This window comes from Triturus cristatus, chromosome 8 (assembly GCF_964204655.1).
Source record: "Triturus cristatus chromosome 8, aTriCri1.1, whole genome shotgun sequence".
NCBI lineage: Eukaryota > Metazoa > Chordata > Amphibia > Caudata > Salamandridae > Triturus > Triturus cristatus.
Genome location: NC_140591.1, coordinates 189754843 through 189775326, shown reverse-complemented (window position 1 = coordinate 189775326; position 20484 = coordinate 189754843). Strand labels below are relative to the sequence as shown.

The 20484-nt window shown below is 46.5% G+C and overlaps 1 protein-coding gene across 3 annotated transcripts in view; it reads left to right on the top strand.

The window, feature by feature from the left end:
• Positions 1 to 20484, top strand: part of DOP1B (DOP1 leucine zipper like protein B) — a 687459-nt gene that overhangs the window by 364070 nt on the left and 302905 nt on the right. For all 3 annotated transcript variants that reach the window (XM_085621292.1, XM_085621294.1, XM_085621293.1), the window contains one exon: positions 19921 to 20073. In XM_085621292.1, the coding sequence (XP_085477418.1) occupies positions 19921 to 20073 (153 nt within the window). The remainder of the gene's footprint in view (positions 1 to 19920; positions 20074 to 20484) is intronic.

Genomic DNA, 20484 nt, shown 5'->3' with positions numbered 1-20484 from the left:
CCTCTCTATGTCACGCCATGCCATTCTACGCCACTCTTCTCCACGACACTTCACTCCAGGCTACTCCACTCTATGCCGCTCCACGCCACTCTTTGCCACTCTGCGCCGCTCCACTCAATGACACTATATTCCTTTTTACTCCACTCTACACCACTCCACACTTCGACACTCCACTCTGACACTTTACTTCACACTAAGGCACTCCACAAGGGGGAAGGGAGCACACTGCCTCTCACCTCAGCAACCCCTGATGACTTTTCTCTGCTCAATACTACTTTTGCTCTCTACTGATGAAGGGCTAAACCCAGAAACATGTGTCTAGAGATAACAGCACTACCTGCACCACCTTTGGTGAAGAACTACTGCAACTTTGAAAGTAAACATACTGCATTTACCAGGATTCAATGGGGAGAACTGTGCTGAGGTGAGGGGCAGTGTGTTCCCTTCCCCCTTGTGTTTGAAAGGCTCCCTTGAGCCAACAAGCTGACGAGCTCTCTTTGGATGCACCTGTGTGCCTGTGGAGTGGTACTGTGACCTGTGAAGACTTGGGCACCATTTCAGCAACCCCTGATGACTTTTCTCAGCTCAATACTACTTTTGCTCTCTACTGATGAAGAGCTAAACCCAGAAACACCTATCTAGAGATAACAGCACTACCTGCACCAACTTTGGTGAAGAAGCAACTTTGAAAGTAAGTGTACCCCATTTACCAGGGTGCAATGGGGAGAACTGTGCTGAGGTGAGAGGCAGTGTGCTCCCTCCCCCCTTGACTCTAAGGCACTCCACTCTATGGCACTCCACGCTACTCCTCTCTACACTCCTCCACTCTACGCTCGTCCACTCTATGGTCCTCCACTCTATGCTCCTCCACTCTATATCACTCCACTGGCACACTATGCCAATCTGCGCCACTCTGCTACACTCAATACCCCTCCCCTCTGCGCCCCTCTACTCCCCACTCTACGCCCCTCTACTATCCACTCTACAACATTCTAGTTCACTCTATGCCACTCCACTCTATGCCATTCTACCCTACAATACTCCACTCTATGCCACTCTGTGATACACTACGCCACTCAATGCCAGTTCACTCTAGGCCACTCTACGACACTCCACTGTATGACACTCTACTCCATTCCACTCTACTACACTCTGCGCCACTTCACTCTAGGCCACTCCAATCTACAACAATCTACTCCACTCTATGGCAGTCTACTCTACGCCACTCCAAAACAGTCAATGCCACCCCACCACCATCTGTGACACTCTTTGCCACTCCATTCCACGCCACTTTACTCTCCTCTACACCACTCTGCTCTATGACATGTTACCCCACTCTACAGAATGCCACTCCACCCTATGGCACTCCACTCTGACACTTTTAGCTACGTCCCTCCACTCTACGCCCTTCCACTCTCCATCACTCCACTCTGACACTTTACTCAGCTCTATGCTATGCCACTCTACGCTTCTCCACTTTGTCACTCCTCTTTATGACACACTGCTCCAGTCTATGACACTCTATGCCCTTCCACTTTATGCCACGATTCTCTACTTCACAAAACTCTATGCCACGCCAGCCCCATACCATTCTACGATACTCTACTCCATGCCTCTCCACTCTACGTCACACCACTCCACTCCATGCCACTCTGTGCCACTTTACTCTAGGCCACTCTATGCCACTTCACTCTGGGCCACTCTATGACACTCGACTCCACAATACTCTACACCAGTCCAGTCCCCTCCACAACACTGCACTCTGTGACACTCTACTCCATTCCATTCTGCGTAACTCTTCTCTAAGACATTTAACTCTAGGCAACTCAACTCTACGACACTAGGCGGGCGCTAGAGGGCGCACAGCAAGATGGCTGCGCATTAGTGCAGCACTTCCGGCCATCTGCATAATCCATCCAATCTCCTCGCTAAACCGCGGTGGTGTGCTATACCGATAGTGGCAATGTACTGCTGAGGCGCTCCGGTGTCTGGCAATGTAAAAATTCTCTGAGCTCAGCGGTGCGTATCAGCTCTGGAAGAGATCGGAGGGCCCTGCTGGGGGCCCGTAGAGGTGGCGGCGAGCCGAGATACCCTGGCTGAACTCGGCGCTGATTGTTAGAGTTGGAGCGCAGAAAACAGCTGGAGTGCCAATCAAGCGCTGGAGGCCACGATTGCATATTGCGGTGACTACCGGAGTGGTTCTCTGAGCCGTGACTCTGCTGTGAGGCCGCGGTGGCCTCGGACATTTAGTGGCATCGCCGCTCAGCGACGTCGGCGGTGTTGTGCTGAGCCGGCCACCTCTGCCCCCTCGTGGTACCGGGATACTGGAAAAGGCCTGAAAGTTTTTGCTCCGGATCCGAGGAGGCGACGGTGAGTGTAGCTCCATAACTGGCTGGAGGACGATATATATGGATGCAGTATTGGCGCAGAGTGGAGCATTGAAGTAAACAGTGGGTGACGACGGCGGGCACTACAAGGTGTAGTGTGTGTTAACTGGCCATTGCTGGAGATCGCTGTGCTGAGCTGGACTGGAGTCTGTGTAGTGCTCTGCTCTGAATTGCTGTGTTTTGGAGGCCTATAGGGTGCCTCCCCGAACACTAGTTCTGTGGATTGGTTGATCTCAACTGTAATCAGCTCCTGTATTAGTCTATACTCCGTGGATAAGAGCGCTGTGAGAGGTACATAGATGCCAGCTGGAGCGGTGAGGGATACAACTATTGGCATGAAGTATTGCAGCTGGGCTTGCTGATAGTTACTAGAGCGCTTGGCCTGGCATCATGGGAAAACCGGACAAAACGCAGCCTTGCCTTACCTTTGAAATGCGCAAAACTGGGCGCACACAAGGCAAGCAGGCCTCAGACTCAGAGGCTGAGGTTCCTTCAGATAATGTGCCTAATCTTGAATCCACACTCCTCGTAATGCAACAAAGCCTGCAGTCGATAGATGGAATAATCGATGCCCTCAATTTGCGAATGGATCACATGGCGGCAAAGTTGGATAAACAAGGTATGAGATTGGGCGAGGTCGAACAAAGAGTGTCCACCAATGAAGATGATGTACAAACAGTATCTGATAAATCTCTCAACATGGAGAAAGTGCTCGCCCTAATACAATCCAAGAATGAAGACTTGTAAGCGAGGTCGAGGAAGAATAACAGGGCTTCCGGAGTCTACAAATGTCAGAAAGATGGAACTCTATGTCGAGGGGTTGCCTAAGGAGGGACTTCATCCCCACAAAAAAATTGCTCCAAGCTGAATAAATTCCATACGCCATGTTGTACCCAGCGAGGCTCAGGATTGGTCCAAAGGGGGCGTCTAAGATTTTCATGAATCCAAAAGCAGCAATGGAACACGCAAAACGACTAAAGAAACAGTGACAAGACACAACGGATAACCCAGATACAGAATAGTGGCCTCAGGATGGTAACTATGGTTGGACGGTAATGTATGGTGGGGTGCCACATGGCCCCAGCTGGCGATCTGGAATGTGGCTGTGTTCTGCACTATTGTTTGATTTAGATTTACCTGCAGCCTTTGCTGCAATAACATGCCTCCTGCGTGAATTGACTACGAGACTAAGATTCCACAACAGTGCACGTTAACTAGGAGAGAACTTGATTTGATGCCAGTGTACCATGTATAGCAAAATGGGACGTGGCCATGTTGGATAATGAACACAGTCGACCACCTCCCTCCTACTAGTGGGAGGGCGTTCTGCACTCTAGTGCCCTCGTATGGGTATTCCCCATTTATTCTTTTGGGTCCTTGGGTGGGGTGGGTAGTTCATTATGTTCTGATTACATTGTATTTGGCAAGTTGGGGGTGCTGAAGTGGGTGGAGGGGTGGGGGCAGTGGGGCTTGGGGCAGATATTGAGGATTGCAGCAGAAAGGGGTTGTTAACAGTTTACAGTACAGTAGTGTGTGATAAGCAATATATGTATAACAAAATGTGTTTTAATCTGGTACAGGTGATACAATAAAGATAATAACCTGGAATGTATGTGGGTTGAATAGGCAAGGTGTGCAGGTTGCGTTTCTCCAGGACCTTACTAAAACCACGGAACTACATGTAGGCTCTCGTTGGGCGGGGGCTCGGTGGCTACCTCATTCTCTTCATACTCAAGAGGTGTGAAGAATTTAGTTAAGAAAGGAACCCCATATACATTCATTAGCTCGTAACAGGATGAGCAGGGGAGGATAATACTTATGTTAGTCAAGTTGGGGGATAAGAAGGTACTGTATGTTAATACTTATGGGCCTAACATTGATGATTCCATCTTTTTTAATGACGTATGGAGACGTATCTCCTCCTATCTCCTCCTACCCTACATCAATAGTCATATGGGGTGGTGATTTGAATGAGTGCCTGGATCCCAGATTAGACTTTTCTGCCAATTCGGAGGGGCGTGGAAAGCAGGCAGCACTGATTTTGACTGAGCTGATGGAGGCAGAGGGCCTTATTGATGTATGGAGATCACGCGATCCAATCAATCAATCACTGCATTTGTAAAGCGCGCTACATACCCGAGAGGGTCTCAAGGCGCTGGGGAGGGGGGGGTGCTACTGGTCGAAGAGCCAGGTCTTGAGGAGTCTTCTGAAGGCCAGCAGGTCCTGGGTCTGTCGTAGGATGGTGGGGAGAGTGTTCCAGGTCTTGGCGGCGAGGTAGGAGAAGGATCTGCCGCCGCCGGTGGTTTTTCGGATGCGAGGGACTGTGGCGAGGGCAAGGTTGGCTGAGCGGAGGCTTTGGGTGGGATGTGGAAGCTGAGTCGGTTGTTGAGGTAGGTGGGTCCGGTGTTGTGCAGTGCTTTGTGTGCGTGGATCAGGAGCTTGAAGGTGATCTTTTTGTTGACGGGGAGCCAGTGCAGGCCTCTCAGGTGGAGTGTGATGTGGCTGCGGCGGGGGACGTCGAGGATGAGTCGGGCCGAGGCGTTCTGGATGCGTTGGAGTTGTCTCAGGAGCTTGTTTGTAGTTCCAGAGTAGAGGGCGTTCCCGTAGTCGAGTCTGTTGGTGATGAGGGCCTGGGTAACAGTTTTTCTCTTGTCCAGGGGTGAGGGAGGGTACATTTGTTTCTACAGTGCATGAATCGTGGTCACTGCTTGGTTATTGGTTGATATCCCGGGTGGCGGCCCCTTGGACTGTCTTGGTAAAACACCTGGCGAGAACATGGTCGGACCATTCACCGGTGCTTATCGAGCTTAGGATTCCGGCCTACATTAGACCTCCGTTTCAATGGCAGTTGCGGCCGTCCTCTCTTACGGACACAGTTTTCAGAGCTGAAGTTAGGTTGGCACTTCATAATTTCTTCTTGGAGAGTGAGGGCTCAGAGGACAGTGCAGGCATGATATGGGAGGCATTTAAAGTAACTATAAGGGGAGTGTGTATGGGGGTGCAGGCTGGTGTTGAAAGACCTAAGGAAAAGAATAAAAAACCTAGCAGATAAAATTTGCATGCTAGAGCGGGATTATGAGCGACGTCCGACAGCCGCTGTGTTGGCACAGATTAGAGAGCTGGTCTCTGAGCACAACCAGACTGCAGATCAGGAGATACAGCTTAAATCACGGCGTTCAAGGTTACGGTACTATGGGGAGGGTGGACGACCCTTGTCGCTCGCTGGCACATAGATTGGTATTCCCTAGGGGACAGGAACATATTACTGAGCTTCTTGATGAGGATGACGTTGTTAAATATTCCACGTCTGAAATTAATAAAATATTCATTGACTTCTATTCTAAACTATATGGGGTCAGGCAAGAGACAGCTGAAGCTATTTAGAGAATATAGCGCTGGGATGGTTGTCCGATGGGCAACAAGAGTATTTGGTGCAACCATTTGATGAGGAGGTTGTCAAAGATGCCATCAGGTCTCTCCCTGCCTGTAAAGCTGTGGGGCTGGATGGCCTGCCCAGCGAGTTCTATAAAGCCTATATAGATGAACTTGCTCCACAATTATTAAAAGTCTTTGCAGAAGCATATGAGACTGGTGTACTCCCCCCTTCCCTTAGGGAAGCTTTGATAGTTACGCTCCTGAAACCTGAGAAAGTAGTTAATAGGTGTGACTCCTACAGACCGCTCTCCCTCATGAATTTAGACACTAAGATTCTTGCTAAAATGATAGCGGTAAGGGGTGGACAGTGGCAGTGTCTCCCGACCCCGCTTGGAACTAGGTAATGCTTGGCTAGAGCGGAGCACTCTGCACAATTTACAGTCTCATTTTAATATTGTGGATGTGACTCGACATTTTAAACTCACTTACGGCGCTATTTAAATTCTCACCTGTTTACTTTTAACGCATGGTGTTCTGTTTGAATTGACTGCCTAAACGTGTAAATAAGCACAGGAATTGCATTTTCTACCTCCCAGTACTGTTAGGGGCTTTAGGGGTCAGTGTCAGTGTTTTCGCTCAGTGTTACAGCCTACCCGCCCTGGTCCGACTCGGTATCCAATACCGTTGAGCGGCGGGCGGGGTAGACAAGAGCGAGACACGCCCAGCAGCCCCGGGACAGTCGAGCGGTTAGCGCTCTAGCAGCACTCTTCACGGGGCTATTTAGGCGGCGAGGAGGCCTGTTTTTCCGCGGTAAGGGGTGGACAGTGGCAGTGTCTCCCGACCCCGCTTGGAACTAGGTAATGCTTGGCTAGAGCGGAGCACTCTGCACAATTTACAGTCTCATTTTAATATTGTGGATGTGACTCGACATTTTAAACTCACTTACGGCGCTATTTAAATTCTCACCTGTTTACTTTTAACGCATGGTGTTCTGTTTGAATTGACTGCCTAAACGTGGAAATAAGCACAGGAATTGCATTTTCTACTTCCCAGTACTGTTAGGGGCTTTAGGGGTCAGTGTCAGTGTTTTCGCTCAGTGTTACAGCCTACCCGCCCTGGTCCGACTCGGTATCCAATACCGTTGAGCGGAGGGCGGGGTAGACAAGAGCGAGACACGCCCAGCAGCCCCGGGATAGTCGAGCGGTTAGCGCTCTAGCAGCACTCTTCACAGGGCTATTTAGGCGGCGAGGAGGCCTGGTTTTCCGCGGTAAGGGGTGGACAGTGGCAGTGTCTCCCGACCCCGCTTGGAACTAGGTAATGCTTGGCTAGAGCGGAGCACTCTGCACAATTTACGGTCTCATTTTAATATTGTGGATGTGACTCGACATTTTAAACTCACTTACGGCGCTATTTAAATTCTCACCTGTTTACTTTTAACGCATGGTGTTCTGTTTGAATTGACTGCCTAAACGTGGAAATAAGCACAGGAATTGCATTTTCTACTTCCCAGTACTGTTAGGGGCTTTAGGGGTCAGTGTCAGTGTTTTCGCTCAGTGTTACAGCCTACCCGCCCTGGTCCGACTCGGTATCCAATACCGTTGAGCGGAGGGCGGGGTAGACAAGAGCGAGACACGCCCAGCAGCCCCGGGACAGTCGAGCGGTTAGCGCTCTAGCAGCACTCTTCACGGGGCTATTTAGCCACCCGTCGGCCCTAGCGCGCAGCGGTTGCACGCAGGGGGGCGCCATTGACGGCGCCGAAGACAAGCCAAAGACCTGCCCGTCTGCGCCCGTCCGCGACAGGACGGGGCAAGGGCCATGGGGACTGCTGTACCCGATTCGCCAATACCGCCTCAGAGGGGGTTTACCTATAATTCACAGGTATTGCGGGGATTGAACCCAGGAGTATTAAAGGGTTGCAGGGGTGGTGATTACTCCGAGAGAGAGGGGCCGTTCTCGTGTCTACAATGCCAGTTTCAATGCACCACACGAACGTGGGACACGAACAGGTGTCAGTTTCTGAAATCATCTGATCCTGCTACAACGAAAACAGCTGTCGGAAGCACTCATACTCATGTCGAGTTAAAAAGCTTCCTGTGTAATATTAGATCACTACCCAAACACACCGCTGAAGTGTGGGACTTGATCTCCTCTCAACAACCTGATATATGCTATCTTACGGAAACGTGGCTAAAACCATATTCTACCCCTGCCATAACTTTAGGAGTTCCAAACAATTACAAAATTGTAAGACTTGACCGCCCCACGAAAATAGGCGGTGGGATTGCTATTGTGTACAAACAGGAAATTAGCATTCGGGTCCTAGAAGAATGAAGTACTCCTGAACTTGAATTATTAATTTTCCAAATGAAATTGTCTCCCAAAGAAATTATAAAGGGTGCCCTGCTATATCGTCCTCCGGGACCTTGTAACAATTTTTCAAGCTCACTGATGGAGCTACTTGCCCCATATGTCGATAATGATAACGACTTCATTTTGGTTGGGGATTTTAATGTACATAGTGATAAGTCGGACTGTAACGAGGCACAGTCCTTATTGCTTGACTTGGCCTCCCTAGGACTGTTGAAACGTAATTGTGGGCCTACACACCAGGCAGGTCATACCCTGGACTTGATTCTATCTAATTTTTCATTGATCTCCTGTCCACCTGCTAAACAGGTTAATTGAACTGATCACTTCCTTGTTGAATTTTGCACTCAGCATCCGAAGTATACTTCCTCGCGTCCAACTCCATTACCTAGGATACGTAGACAATGGCATAAAGTTAACGACAGCACTTTTAAGAAAAATTTTACTTTTCCTTCCTTCCCTCCTAAAATATGTATTGAAACTGCCCTCTCAAAATTTGATGGAGCCATTAAAGAAACTATAGACAAAATTGCCCCTCTGAAACAATTTAAACCCAGACCGGCCAAGAAACAGGAAATTTGGTTCTCGGACAACTTAAGGACATTAAAACTCAATGCAAGGAAACTAGAAAAGAGGTGGAGAATCTCTCATTTGGTAGAAGAAAAAACTAAATATTGGGACTCACTATCCACCTACCATAAAGCCATTCGCACTGCCCGTAAAACCTACATCACTTCACAAATCACAGCTGCAGGAAATTCTTCTAGGGTTTTATATCATATCCTACAAACTTTTACTAAACCTGTAGCATGTGAATCTTCGGAATTAGGTTCTAAACAGCTATGTGATGAAATCTCGTGTTTCTTTACGAATAAAATAGAGTTAATCTATGACAAAATAATATGTGCCAACAGAGGAATTTCCATTGATAGGGTGCTACCTGAAATGGATGATGAACCCAAGCAGGAAAAACACACATTAAACTCCTTTCCACCTATTTCTCTACAAGAAACATTGTTATTTACATCGCAGATTAAAAGTGGCAGTCCTGATGATAACATCCCAGCTAGGATTATACCTGTCCTGAGTGAACAGCTTTGTCCTATATTTGAAAGACTGGTGAATCTCTCACTTAGTTCGGGCACTGTTCCAAGAGATTGGAAACGAGCCCTGGTTAGACCCATTAGGAAAAACACCTCCATTCCATGGACTGATCTAACCAACCTTAGGCCTATATCCTTATTACCATTTCTAGGGAAACTGGCTGAGAAACATGTCAATCACCACCTGTCTAATTACATCGAACTTGCTGGTGCTCTGGACTATTCTCAGTCAGGGTTTAGGCCTAAACACAGTACGGAGTCCACTCTTCTGTCTGTTACAGATGATTTACAGATGTACCAGGACAGAGGCTTTTCAGTAATCTTGATGCTTTTAGATGTATCAGCAGCGTTCGATACCGTGTCACATGCCATTCTCATTGAACGGTTATCGAGCGCTGGCATCAAGGATAAAGCCATAGAATGGCTGAAAAGCTTTCTCTTGGATCGCTCTCAGAGAATCATTATGGAATCCCACCGCTCAGCGGAGATTGAGATCTCTAAGGGGGTGCCCCAGGGCTCTTGCTTAAGCCCAACCCTCTTTAACATATATGTGGCGCCCCTGGCTAGAGTGATGCGGAGATATGGTTTTATTCCAGTATCGTATGCTGATGACACCCAGCTCCTCTTCCCTTTCAAGACTCTCTCCGCTGAAGTGAAAAGTTCCTTTTCTACTGGCATGAAAGCAGTGGCACACTGGATGTCTTCCAACTTTCTCCAGTGTAATGTCAGTAAAACGGAATTAATGTTGTTTGGTGAAGCGAAAATGTTATGGACTCCTGACTGGTGGCCACTAGATCTAGGAACAGTTCCCGAACCTAAACAGGTTGTGAAAAATCTTGGGATCCGTTTGGATCAAGATCTGCTTTTCAAACAACATGTTAATTATACCTCAGGAATCTGTTTCCATACCATCAGTTTGTTACGGAAAGTTTTTCCCCTATTACCGGATTCCGTTAGGAGAACCTTGGTGCAGACCCTGGTTTTAAGTAGGATTGATTACTGTAATGGCCTGCTGCTCTCTGCCAATGAAGCTGTATTGGCTAAGCTCCAGGTCATTCAGAACACGACAGCTTGTCTGGTTCTTAATGTTCCCCCTAGAACTGCTTCTAAACCTCTCCTGGATCAATTACACGGGCTTTCGATCCGTCAGAGAATAAAATTCAAGATATGTTGCCTGATCCACAAATGTATAAATGGACAAGGACCTGTTTATCTTCAAAACAAATGTGTTCCTTACACTCCACTTCGATCATTGAGATCTAGCAACAATCTCCTCTTGGTGATCCCACGTGCAAAAAAAGCCAGACACGGGAACAAAGCATTATCAATTACAGGCCCCACATTGTGGAATAAACTCTCGTTATCATTGAGACAGTGTAAAGAACACCTTACATACAGGAAACTCCTAAAAACTGTGCTGTTTAGGAATGAGATCTAGCTCCTCTTTCCTCTTATTCTTGCCGTACCGGTTCCTGAAAAGCGCAGAGATACTCCATTGGAGTCGATTCTAGCGCTATACAAACCAACAAATAAAATAAATAAATAAATAGCAGCTAGGCTCAAGCCTTTGGTCCCTAAGTTAGTTCTTCCGGACCAATCGGGGTTTGTTTCTAAGCGATCTACGGTGCTTAATCTCCGCACAATATTCGCAGTATTACATCATTTGGATCCAGAGACTCAGGCGGTTGCTGTGCTCCTTGACGCAGCAAAAGCATTTGATTTGTTCCAATGGGGTTATATGTTTGTAGTTCTGCGACACATGGGCATGCCGCCTTTTTTCGTAAAATGGATACAGATAATATACCCCAACCCAGTAGCATGGGTGCGAGTGAATGGATGGGTATCAGACTGCTTTGCAATTTGTAGGGGCACGCGGCATGGCTGCCCATTGTCCCCGATGCTTTTTTCCCTTGCATTGGAGCCGTTGGCATGCAAGATAAGGCAGAAGCACTCGGAGGCCGCACTGGGGTTCCAGCAGCGCCCATTAATCGTCTCGCTATACTCTGATGACACGGTATTCTATATAAGAGATCCAGACACACAACTTTCCCCCTTGCTGCGGGAATACGTTATATTTGAAAGGCAATCTGGGCTGGGGATAAACTGGGCGAAGTCCACAATCTTTACATTGACTGACTGTACTCGAAGGGTGGTGTCAGATTACCCATGAGCCTGGTTGGCTGCCCGGTAAAATATTTGGGGGTATGGGTGCATAAAGACCCGGAACTTGTGTTAAATATGAATTATGGGCGGGCCGTCAATGCAATTACTAAACAAATCTCAAGTTGGCAGCGTCTGCCATTGTCACTTGCAGATAGAATCGCTGTTGTAAAAATGACCGTGCTTCCCAAGTTGCTGTATCTTTTTATCAATGTACCAATTAAGCTAAATATCGCCTTTTTTCAAACATTACAAACTTGCTTATTGTCACTAATTTGGGCTGGTAAGCAGCCAAGGTGCATCTAGAGCACGTTGGCATTACCCTTCGAAAGAGATGGCTATGAGGCGCAGATATAGGTTTATATTACCTATGTGCCCAGGCGCAGTTCGTGCATTACTGGCTGTTTCCGCAGAAATACATAGCACATTTGGAGGTGGAGGCTGATGTTGTGCATCCAATTCCTTTGCCAGCTAGAATTCTTCATACAAGTAATAGCGGTAGTGGTCGGGAAATTAACCCAGTTGATTGCACTGAATGGGTATGGAATGCCCTAACCAAACGAGCAGACAGAAAGTACATCTATGCACCAGATATGCCAATTGAGGCGCATCCGGGGATATCAGTGGTGCAGGAACGAGGGGCTCTTAATATTCTTCAAAAGGCTGGGATTACAAAATGGGGGGATACGTATCGGAACGTAACTTTCCTAACGATGGCAGAGTTTCAAGCTGGGCAACAGTATACACTCATGCACGGGTTTATATATGCTAGATTGCGGGCGGCGGGGTGCGCTCTGTGGCCTAATTTTCCAAAGGAACCGCAAATGCTGAGGGCATTGCAGACTGTTTTGAGGGGTGGGGAAGGTAGGGGATTGATAACCAGAATATATTCTGCATCTCAACGTGAAAATGAATGGGACGATTCCCCGGCATTGGACAAATGGAATGCTGTTTTAGAGAACCCCATATCTTATAAAAATTGGGAAATGTGCTTTAAATTGACAGGACGTCTAACTGCCAATTGCAATCTGCTAATTATTCATTTTAAATATATACATCAGATATATTCTACGCCTGTTAGGTTGTTTAAATTTGGTCTGTGTGAAGATGCAAAATGTATTCGATGCCGTCAGGATGGTGCGGACTTCTTGCACTTGGCATGGTCATGTCCTGCCATATGCAAATTTTGGAGTGGGGTTGTAGGAGCAATATCTGAAATGACATCTGACAGTATTGCTTGTGAACCGGAAGTGTGCCTGTTAGGCCTGTTGAATAAAATCAAGCCATGCAATAGACGGACTGTGGCAATAGCTACACTTATGGCTAAACGTTTAGTCGCAATGTACTGGAATTCCAAAGCTGTACCAACAATGAGAAAATGGGTTTGTGATCTTGTATATTGTAAGGAACAATTGAACATGAATGCAGAGGAGTTACCGGAGGCCTCTAGGCCTATTGATTTTTGGGCTCCATTTACTGTCTACCTGCTGGCACACCCTGATATGGTTTAGATATACGCTACAATGGGTTTCACATAATATGAGAAATATTGGACAAACTGTTATGATATGGCTCTGCGCTGCTGTCTTTATGATGCTTAGCTGTAATATCTGTATATGCACTTTTCATATAAGGTTGGAATAGGGTAGAGGGGAGGAGGGAGGAGGGTGTTGTTTGAATAAATAGGGAAAAAAATTGCAGCAGGGATCGCTGAATCTTACACTGATGCAACTCACTATTGACGATGTATGTGACTGTATTATTCGCTGTATGGTATTTTTGTGCTTTAATAAAATGTATAAAAAATAAAAATAAATCTACGACACTCCACACCACTGTACCACACACTATACTACTCTACGACATTCTATGGCACTCCACAACGCTCCACAACACTGTGTTACTTTACTCCACTCTATGCCACTTCACGCTATGCCACTCCACTCTACTCTACAGTACTTGACTTTGCTGTACTCCACTTTATGCTACTCCACTTTATGCCCCACACTGTGTCATTCCATCCTAACACTACTCATTTCTGCACCAATCCACGCTACTCAATGCCACTCCACTCTGTGGCACTCTACGCCCCTCTACTGTATGCTACGCCCCTCCACTCTACGACACGACACTCTCACACGCCACTCTATGATAATCCACTCCACGACACTCTATGCCACTCCTCTCCATGCCACTCCAGGTCACTCTACTCCATTATACGACACTCCACTCTACAACACTCCATTCCACTATACTGCACTCTATGACACTCTACTCGATTTCACTCTACTTTACGACACCCTACTCCACTCTAAACCACTCCACTCTAGGCCATTCTATGCCAATCTACTCAACGACCATCCACAACACTCTGCGCCACTTTACGCCACTCCACTCTGATACTTCACCTCTGCGCCACTGCACTCTGCGCCGCTCCCCTCTACGACCCTCCACTCTACAACTCTACAATTAACGCCACTCCACAACATTCTATGACTCCACTCCACAACACCGTCATTCCACTCCATGTCACTTTACCCCAATCTACTACACTGTACTCCATTCCATGCTACGCTACTCTACGGCCCTCCACTCTACTGCACTTAGAGCCACAACGCACTATGACCCTTTACTCCACTCACACCCCTCGACTCTGTGACGCTCCACGCTGCACCCTTCCATTCTGCACCCTTCCATTCTGCCCCCCTCCACAACACTCCATGACACTCAACTCTAATGAATGATAGTCCACTCTAATCCACAACACCCCCTCTACGGCACTACCTTCTACGCCACTCTTCGCCACTCCACGCAGCTCCACTATATGCGCTTGAAAATTACTGAAGAGTTGCTATACCGTGGGTTTCTTAATGATTTTAGAGCGCCCTTGACACAAGCCGTTGGTGTCCGGGCGCTGTGAAAGCATTGCTGGGCCCTACATCTGATAGACACTATAGATAGTGTGTTACTTTTTTTCAGTTTCAGTGCACAGAATATGCTGCATATATTCCTGTTGCTGTCCCCGGGCCCTCACATTATTTGCCGTTTATAAATCTTCAAGACCCGTGTAATGAAATAAGTTATTTTAGAATATGTTAACTTTAAAACAAAAAATACAATCCAGCAATACAAAACTTCCTACAATACTGTAAAAACCAAAAGGCAGAAGCCACTTCGGAATTGCTTACGAACTGCTGTTTAAATCTATCGAAGGATACGTCTATTAAGTATGTGCTTGCAATCCACGTCCTACCTTTTCTTGTGACAGCACGTCGTCCATCATATGTAACTATTTCCGGTCAACTAGTGACCAGGACCAGTTTCATATCGGTTGGTCGATGTCATCTTCCTCAGCAGCACTTTCAGACTCAGTGCAGAAGGCATTTCTTTGTGAAAGACTGTTTTCTCGAGTGAGTTAAAAAATTCCTTTATTGGACAGAAAGTTCTTGTCTGAGTTGATCCCGAAACTCTGTTGAACCCAAAATATCGTAATTCCAACCCCAACATCTCGCATCATTTGTGATGCAATAAAACATTTATTTGCCTCCCAAAAATATTCTTCGGCCAAATTCAATATGCCTCTTACCTTAGACCCCACCCCCTTGAGTATAACGTTTAATGCTTATCTGATCTGTGCTGTTCATTGTTCATCTCCGCTCCTTGCCCTTGCTTGTCACTGGGACACACGAGCCTTCTGTCCAGGGTCGGATTGGGATTAAAAATCGTCCCGGGCACGCTAAAAAAAAAAGTGGCCTACATTTGCATATTACCTTTCTGCTAACCACTGCGTCATTTTATTAAACAAGCACTGAAAATGCAATAGGTCTCGCCTTTAATTAAGTTTAAGCCATTTGCTTTGCTAATGGTATTGCATAGCAAAGCAAATGGCTTTAACGTAATGAAAGGCGAAACCTGTTGCATTTTTAATGCTTGTTCAATATTATATACACGCCATAGTTGCTGCTTATTTATCTTATACAACGAACAACCATTGACAAAGCCAATAGTCCTGACTTGTTGCAGGTATGATGTTACTTGTTGTATCGTATATCTGGATGCAATGACAAACAGCAAAATACAAGTCGGAGGGCACACTATGGTAAACGCAGATTGTTAACTTGTGTGTTTTTAAGACACGCCGTTAATTACATTAGCCACGCCCCTTTGAGAGACCCCTCCGTTTTTTTCACCCCACTTAAAGCCCTGCTGCTAGGGGTCAAAGAGAAAGGTGTGGACAACGTGAGAGGACAGAGGTGTGGCTTGAGCGGGGTGACCGTCTGCAGGCAGTGAAGTGACCCGCCATTTCTCACCGAAGCGCCTCCGCTCTGTGCCATGATTACAGCGCCCGCATCTGCCCTGCGCCTCATCTTCCGTCAGGCGCTTTCCAGGCCTGAGTGCAGCACTCGAAGACAAAGGCCCGCACAATGCACATCGAAGGAGCAACACAGCTGGCAAAAGCTGTTTTCTGCATCCTGTTGCGTTCGTGCCGTGCCTGTTTTCTGGGGGGTTTGTAGTGCTGGTGAGAGGTGGACTTGGCTGCGGGTGGCATGCTGTGGATTTGTGGCAGTGGGAAGAGGTCGGTGGACAAGTCTGGGGGCGCAGTGCGAAGGAAGCCGTTTTAGGACACTTTGGGCCATATGTAGGTACCTAAATACCGGTCGGTAACGGCCGAAAATCGGTAAATTTCCCGTTACCGACCGGTATTTAGGCAATTGAGATGTAGGAGGCTGGATTTAAGGATTCGGTAATTTACAGATTCGTTATTTTAAGGAATCGGTAAAATACCGAATCGGTAAATACCGAATCCTTAAATCCTATGTAGGGAGCACTCAAGCGAGTGCACTTTTGTTTTAAGGATTCGTTATTTACCACCAACTACAGGTTGGTGGTAAATACCGAATACCTTTTAAAAAGCAATTGTGTGCTTTTCTAGAAATGCCATGTGGCAGACATACATGCATGTATGTGCGCCACATGTGCACACATGCACGATTCAGGGGTGCGATAGGGTGTCAATGTGACACCCTGCCACCCTTGAATATTACCGAATCGGTAATAGTGAATGTCTTCCCATTCATTCCTATGGGCCTATAGGAATGACTAGGAAGGTATTCCTTATTACCGATTCGGTAAATACCGAATCGGTAATAACGAATATTACCGAATCGGTAAAATTTACCGATTTTTTTACCTACATTTTATTTACCGATTCTTAATTCCGAATCTGTAAAATTCGGTATTTAAGAATCGGTATATAGATATCACCTACATATGGCCCCTGGTCTCTTTGCGCACTGCTGGAGGATTTGCTGTATTTTGTCCTTTGCCGACATGCAGAAAAAAACACTGCCACAGTGTGTTAGTTCAGACCTTCGGTAGTCGATTCTCAAAGAAGAATGTTTACAAAGAAAAACCGATACTAGCCATGCCATAAGTGTATATGTGTTGGACTTTCAGAGTTGTTCCGTTGCCCAGGTAGGCTGATTTGTAATAAGGATTTTTATCAGCAAACGACAAGTGAAAACTATGCCACGATAAGGCAGATCACATAAAACAAAACAAAAAGATCTTCCTGGTGAACCTTGTGGAGGAACAGTGTATCATGTATCGCGCTGTCCCTTCTAGCAAGGCAACGACGTCAGACGGAACTAGTGATCTCTGCGCTTGAGAAAAGCGCTTGCAAACAAGGTTAAGAAATAATATGAAAATACCAACGTACGTCCTACTACACAGCTGAACATTTTCTGCAGAAAAAAATGGAGTATTTTTTTTAGATGCTTCGGAGAACACAGCGTTGGAAACACTAATCTGAGGCAGTAGGCTGCAAACAACTGCAAGGTAAAACCGCCTACTTAAAAATCTTAAATCGCTGCTCAGTGTAATTTCTTCAAATGGAAGACTGCAAGTCTTATTTTAGGTTGAGAACGAATTTAATCAAAAGTACTTCAAATCGGTCATCGAGAATAGGCTAAAAGCTTTCCTGTAGCGGAACACTGCACGCCCAGAGACCAACCACGGTCTCATCAGGCCTGTACTACACAGGAGGCCCGCATGCTCACCCGCTCTGAGCCTGCTTTCGGTGTATATGATGTCGGAAGGAGCAGCGAGAACAGTCTGGTAAGCCCCGCTGCTGCTCTTCCACCGGGTCCCCGATGGGCGCCAGTCGCTAGGCCTCTAGTTTTCCCGGGCTCTGGCTCACAGGCTCCACTCCACCCCACACAGTCTTACCAGGCGTGTGTCAGGGGAAGGGCGGAGCCAAAGTCCCCAGAGCAGGCGTGCTCCAGTGCTGCCACCCTTTCCAGCCGCAGAAGTGGTTTCAGTCCGCCCTCTCACCCCCTCCAAAGCACTGTAATAACAAGGTGTCAGAGCGTGTTCCCCAACAGACGCGAGGCTGCAAAAGTGAAAGAGGCTACTGCCTCAGCCCTGTCCTCCCCGTGACCCCATGCTACAGGCAGCTGGTGACGTAAACTGGTACGGCGTAAAGCAAGCGCGAAAGTGAAAGAAGGAACGCGCTTCAGCCGATCTCTTGTCTTTATGGGGCCATGTGTTTTGAAACACATGGCCCCATAAAGATAAGAAAGCTTTTACTTCAGCCGGAAAGCGGACGAGCCCATCCAAGTGGTCAGGCCAAAAAGTGGAAAAGTCTGTCACGCAGTGCTCTTTCCCAGTGGCTGGCCACCGTTTAGCATAAACTGTGACGTCGGCCAATGGGAAAGAGGGGCGGGGCTTGAAGCCCTTTACAGAATTCCCTCTAAATCATTAAATCTCGCCAGTGAAACTGCGCATGTGCGCAGCCCACGCAGGCGAGACCTAAAAATGGGAAGGGGGTGGGGGGGTTTAAAAAAACACACGGATTAGACTATACTGATGAATCACACCTGAAAACAAGTGAGGCCACTTCTGCTCAGGCCCCCCCTGCTCAATATGCATGCATTGTGACACGTCTGCCATTGATAAGAGGGAGGTAATGGACGCCCATATGTCTCCAGAAAGGCCACTCAGGCCCCCTCTGGGCCACTGGTGGCATCGAACACAGACCCTGCCCCCCCCCCCCCCCCCCCCCCCCCAGGATGCTCAAAAAAGCAGCCCACATCAGGTTCTCGGATACCGGCCCCTCTGGCATTGCCCGAGTGCCCGCGTTACAAATCTGACGCTGCTTCTGTCATATCAGAGTCGTTGCCCAACTTAACAGTATCTATGAACTAGGGGTTTGTCCAAATAACCCTCCACTTTCTGGGCTATAAATCATTTCAACAAAAAATGAGGTGGAGGAACGAATATTTTAACATTATTACGGAGGAGTTTGTTTAATTACTCAGCGTATGGGGACTGTGTCACAGTGAATTAAGATAAGATTCTAGCATAGACCCAAAATTCTGCCATGTCTGAAGGACTTGTCTTGCCATGTCTATCCTTCAGACCTTAATTGGGGTGGAGAGTAATAGGGGTACAGATGGCGTACCTGCCAGAGTGAGAATGGGCTTTGGACATCACTAAGCCTTTTGGCTATCAAACATCTTACCCAACATTTCCACACCCCTGACAGACACTCCCTACTCTGGCATGGCTTTTCTCCAGAACATATCGTGGATAGGTAAGAATAGTGGCAGATGTCATGACTGGCAGCATGAAGAAAGCCTTGAACATGATGCATGTCACTCATCTCCGCTCTCCATTTTTACTTCTTACATCATCCTTTGTTGAAATAGGAGAATAATTGAAAAACAGCACCATGCTTGTGGTTAGCAAAATAAATTGGAAGACCTTGTTGGGTTCAACAAGAGAGCCTTTGCAACAAAGTGATATGTACATCACAAAGGATACACATCTGGGTTAAAAACAGCAGTGTTGCACCTAAACCAGTGCATTTTTTGCATAGTGACATTTTAGGGTAAAAGGAACCCTTGAACACAATTGAGTGACATTTTGGTTACAGTGGTAATAATATACCTATAGGTATCAAGGAAGGGCAGTTTAGACAGGTGGTGGCATATTTAGCAGGAATAGGGTATCATGTTGGTACAAGGTCTTGAGAATTTGAAATTAGTGATGGCAGTTTGGGTACAAATAAGTTACAGTTTGGGCTTACAACAGATGTGGCAGGCCATCATTTATTGAGCAGTGAGGTCAGGTGATCGACTGGTTGAGAATTGTGCCTTAACATTTGATCAAGTATGAGCTGATATCCTATGTTTTAAGTGCAATGTATCCCTCCAAGATTGTGTCTCTATGTTGTTTGCAACTTCCTTTGGTGTACAAGACACTTGGAGCTGGAGTCTGAAACACCTCAAGCTCCTTGCCCATGAGCTGATATATAAGTGCCATTCAGGCCAACATTTGTATGTCTTTACAAAACTTGCTTTTGAAAAGGTTTTTGTATTAATAGCAATAGAACTCATTCCCAAATGTATACAAAATGTCTCATTATTCAAATGTCAAATTAATTAAAAACACATTTTGCTTAAATTAATATACCTATTGTGTTTACAAATGGCAAACTGGGTCATTTGACGTGCTTTTTCTCGTAGCGTGTGGCCCAGGTACTTTGGAATCAGCTGAACAAGGAGACCATGGAGCATCATATTACCTGCGTGGAACTCTTCTACAGATTGCACTGTTTGGCTCCTTCCGCTAATATCTGTGAAGAAATTATTTGCCAAGCATTACTGGAAAATGATAAAGTGAGTTTCTGTCTACTTATTTTATATATGTGCCAAATACTGTCCTGCTTTATTCATACCTTGGTGCGTCAAGACAAGACATTTTCCACATTGGGAATGAATGAAGGAAAGGGAAACCTAAATATGCATCTGATGTACATTTTGCATTGCCATATATGTGTTTAGTTGGCAGTTTTTAGAGTTACATATTTTTAATTATTATTGTAAGTGTTCTGTTTTCTTCTAAAGAATAGGCACTATTTGAGGTTGAATTGTTTGTGATGTTTTCTATGCGGTAAGCTCTAGGTGCATAAGATTGTTTTCTATACAAATATAAACAGATCAGTTCTGCCTCTCTCCATCCATGTTTCATCTCTAAGGAGGCGTTAAGTGCCTTTGAAGTGAGTGAAGATCTTGCTGCCACAGTTTTTA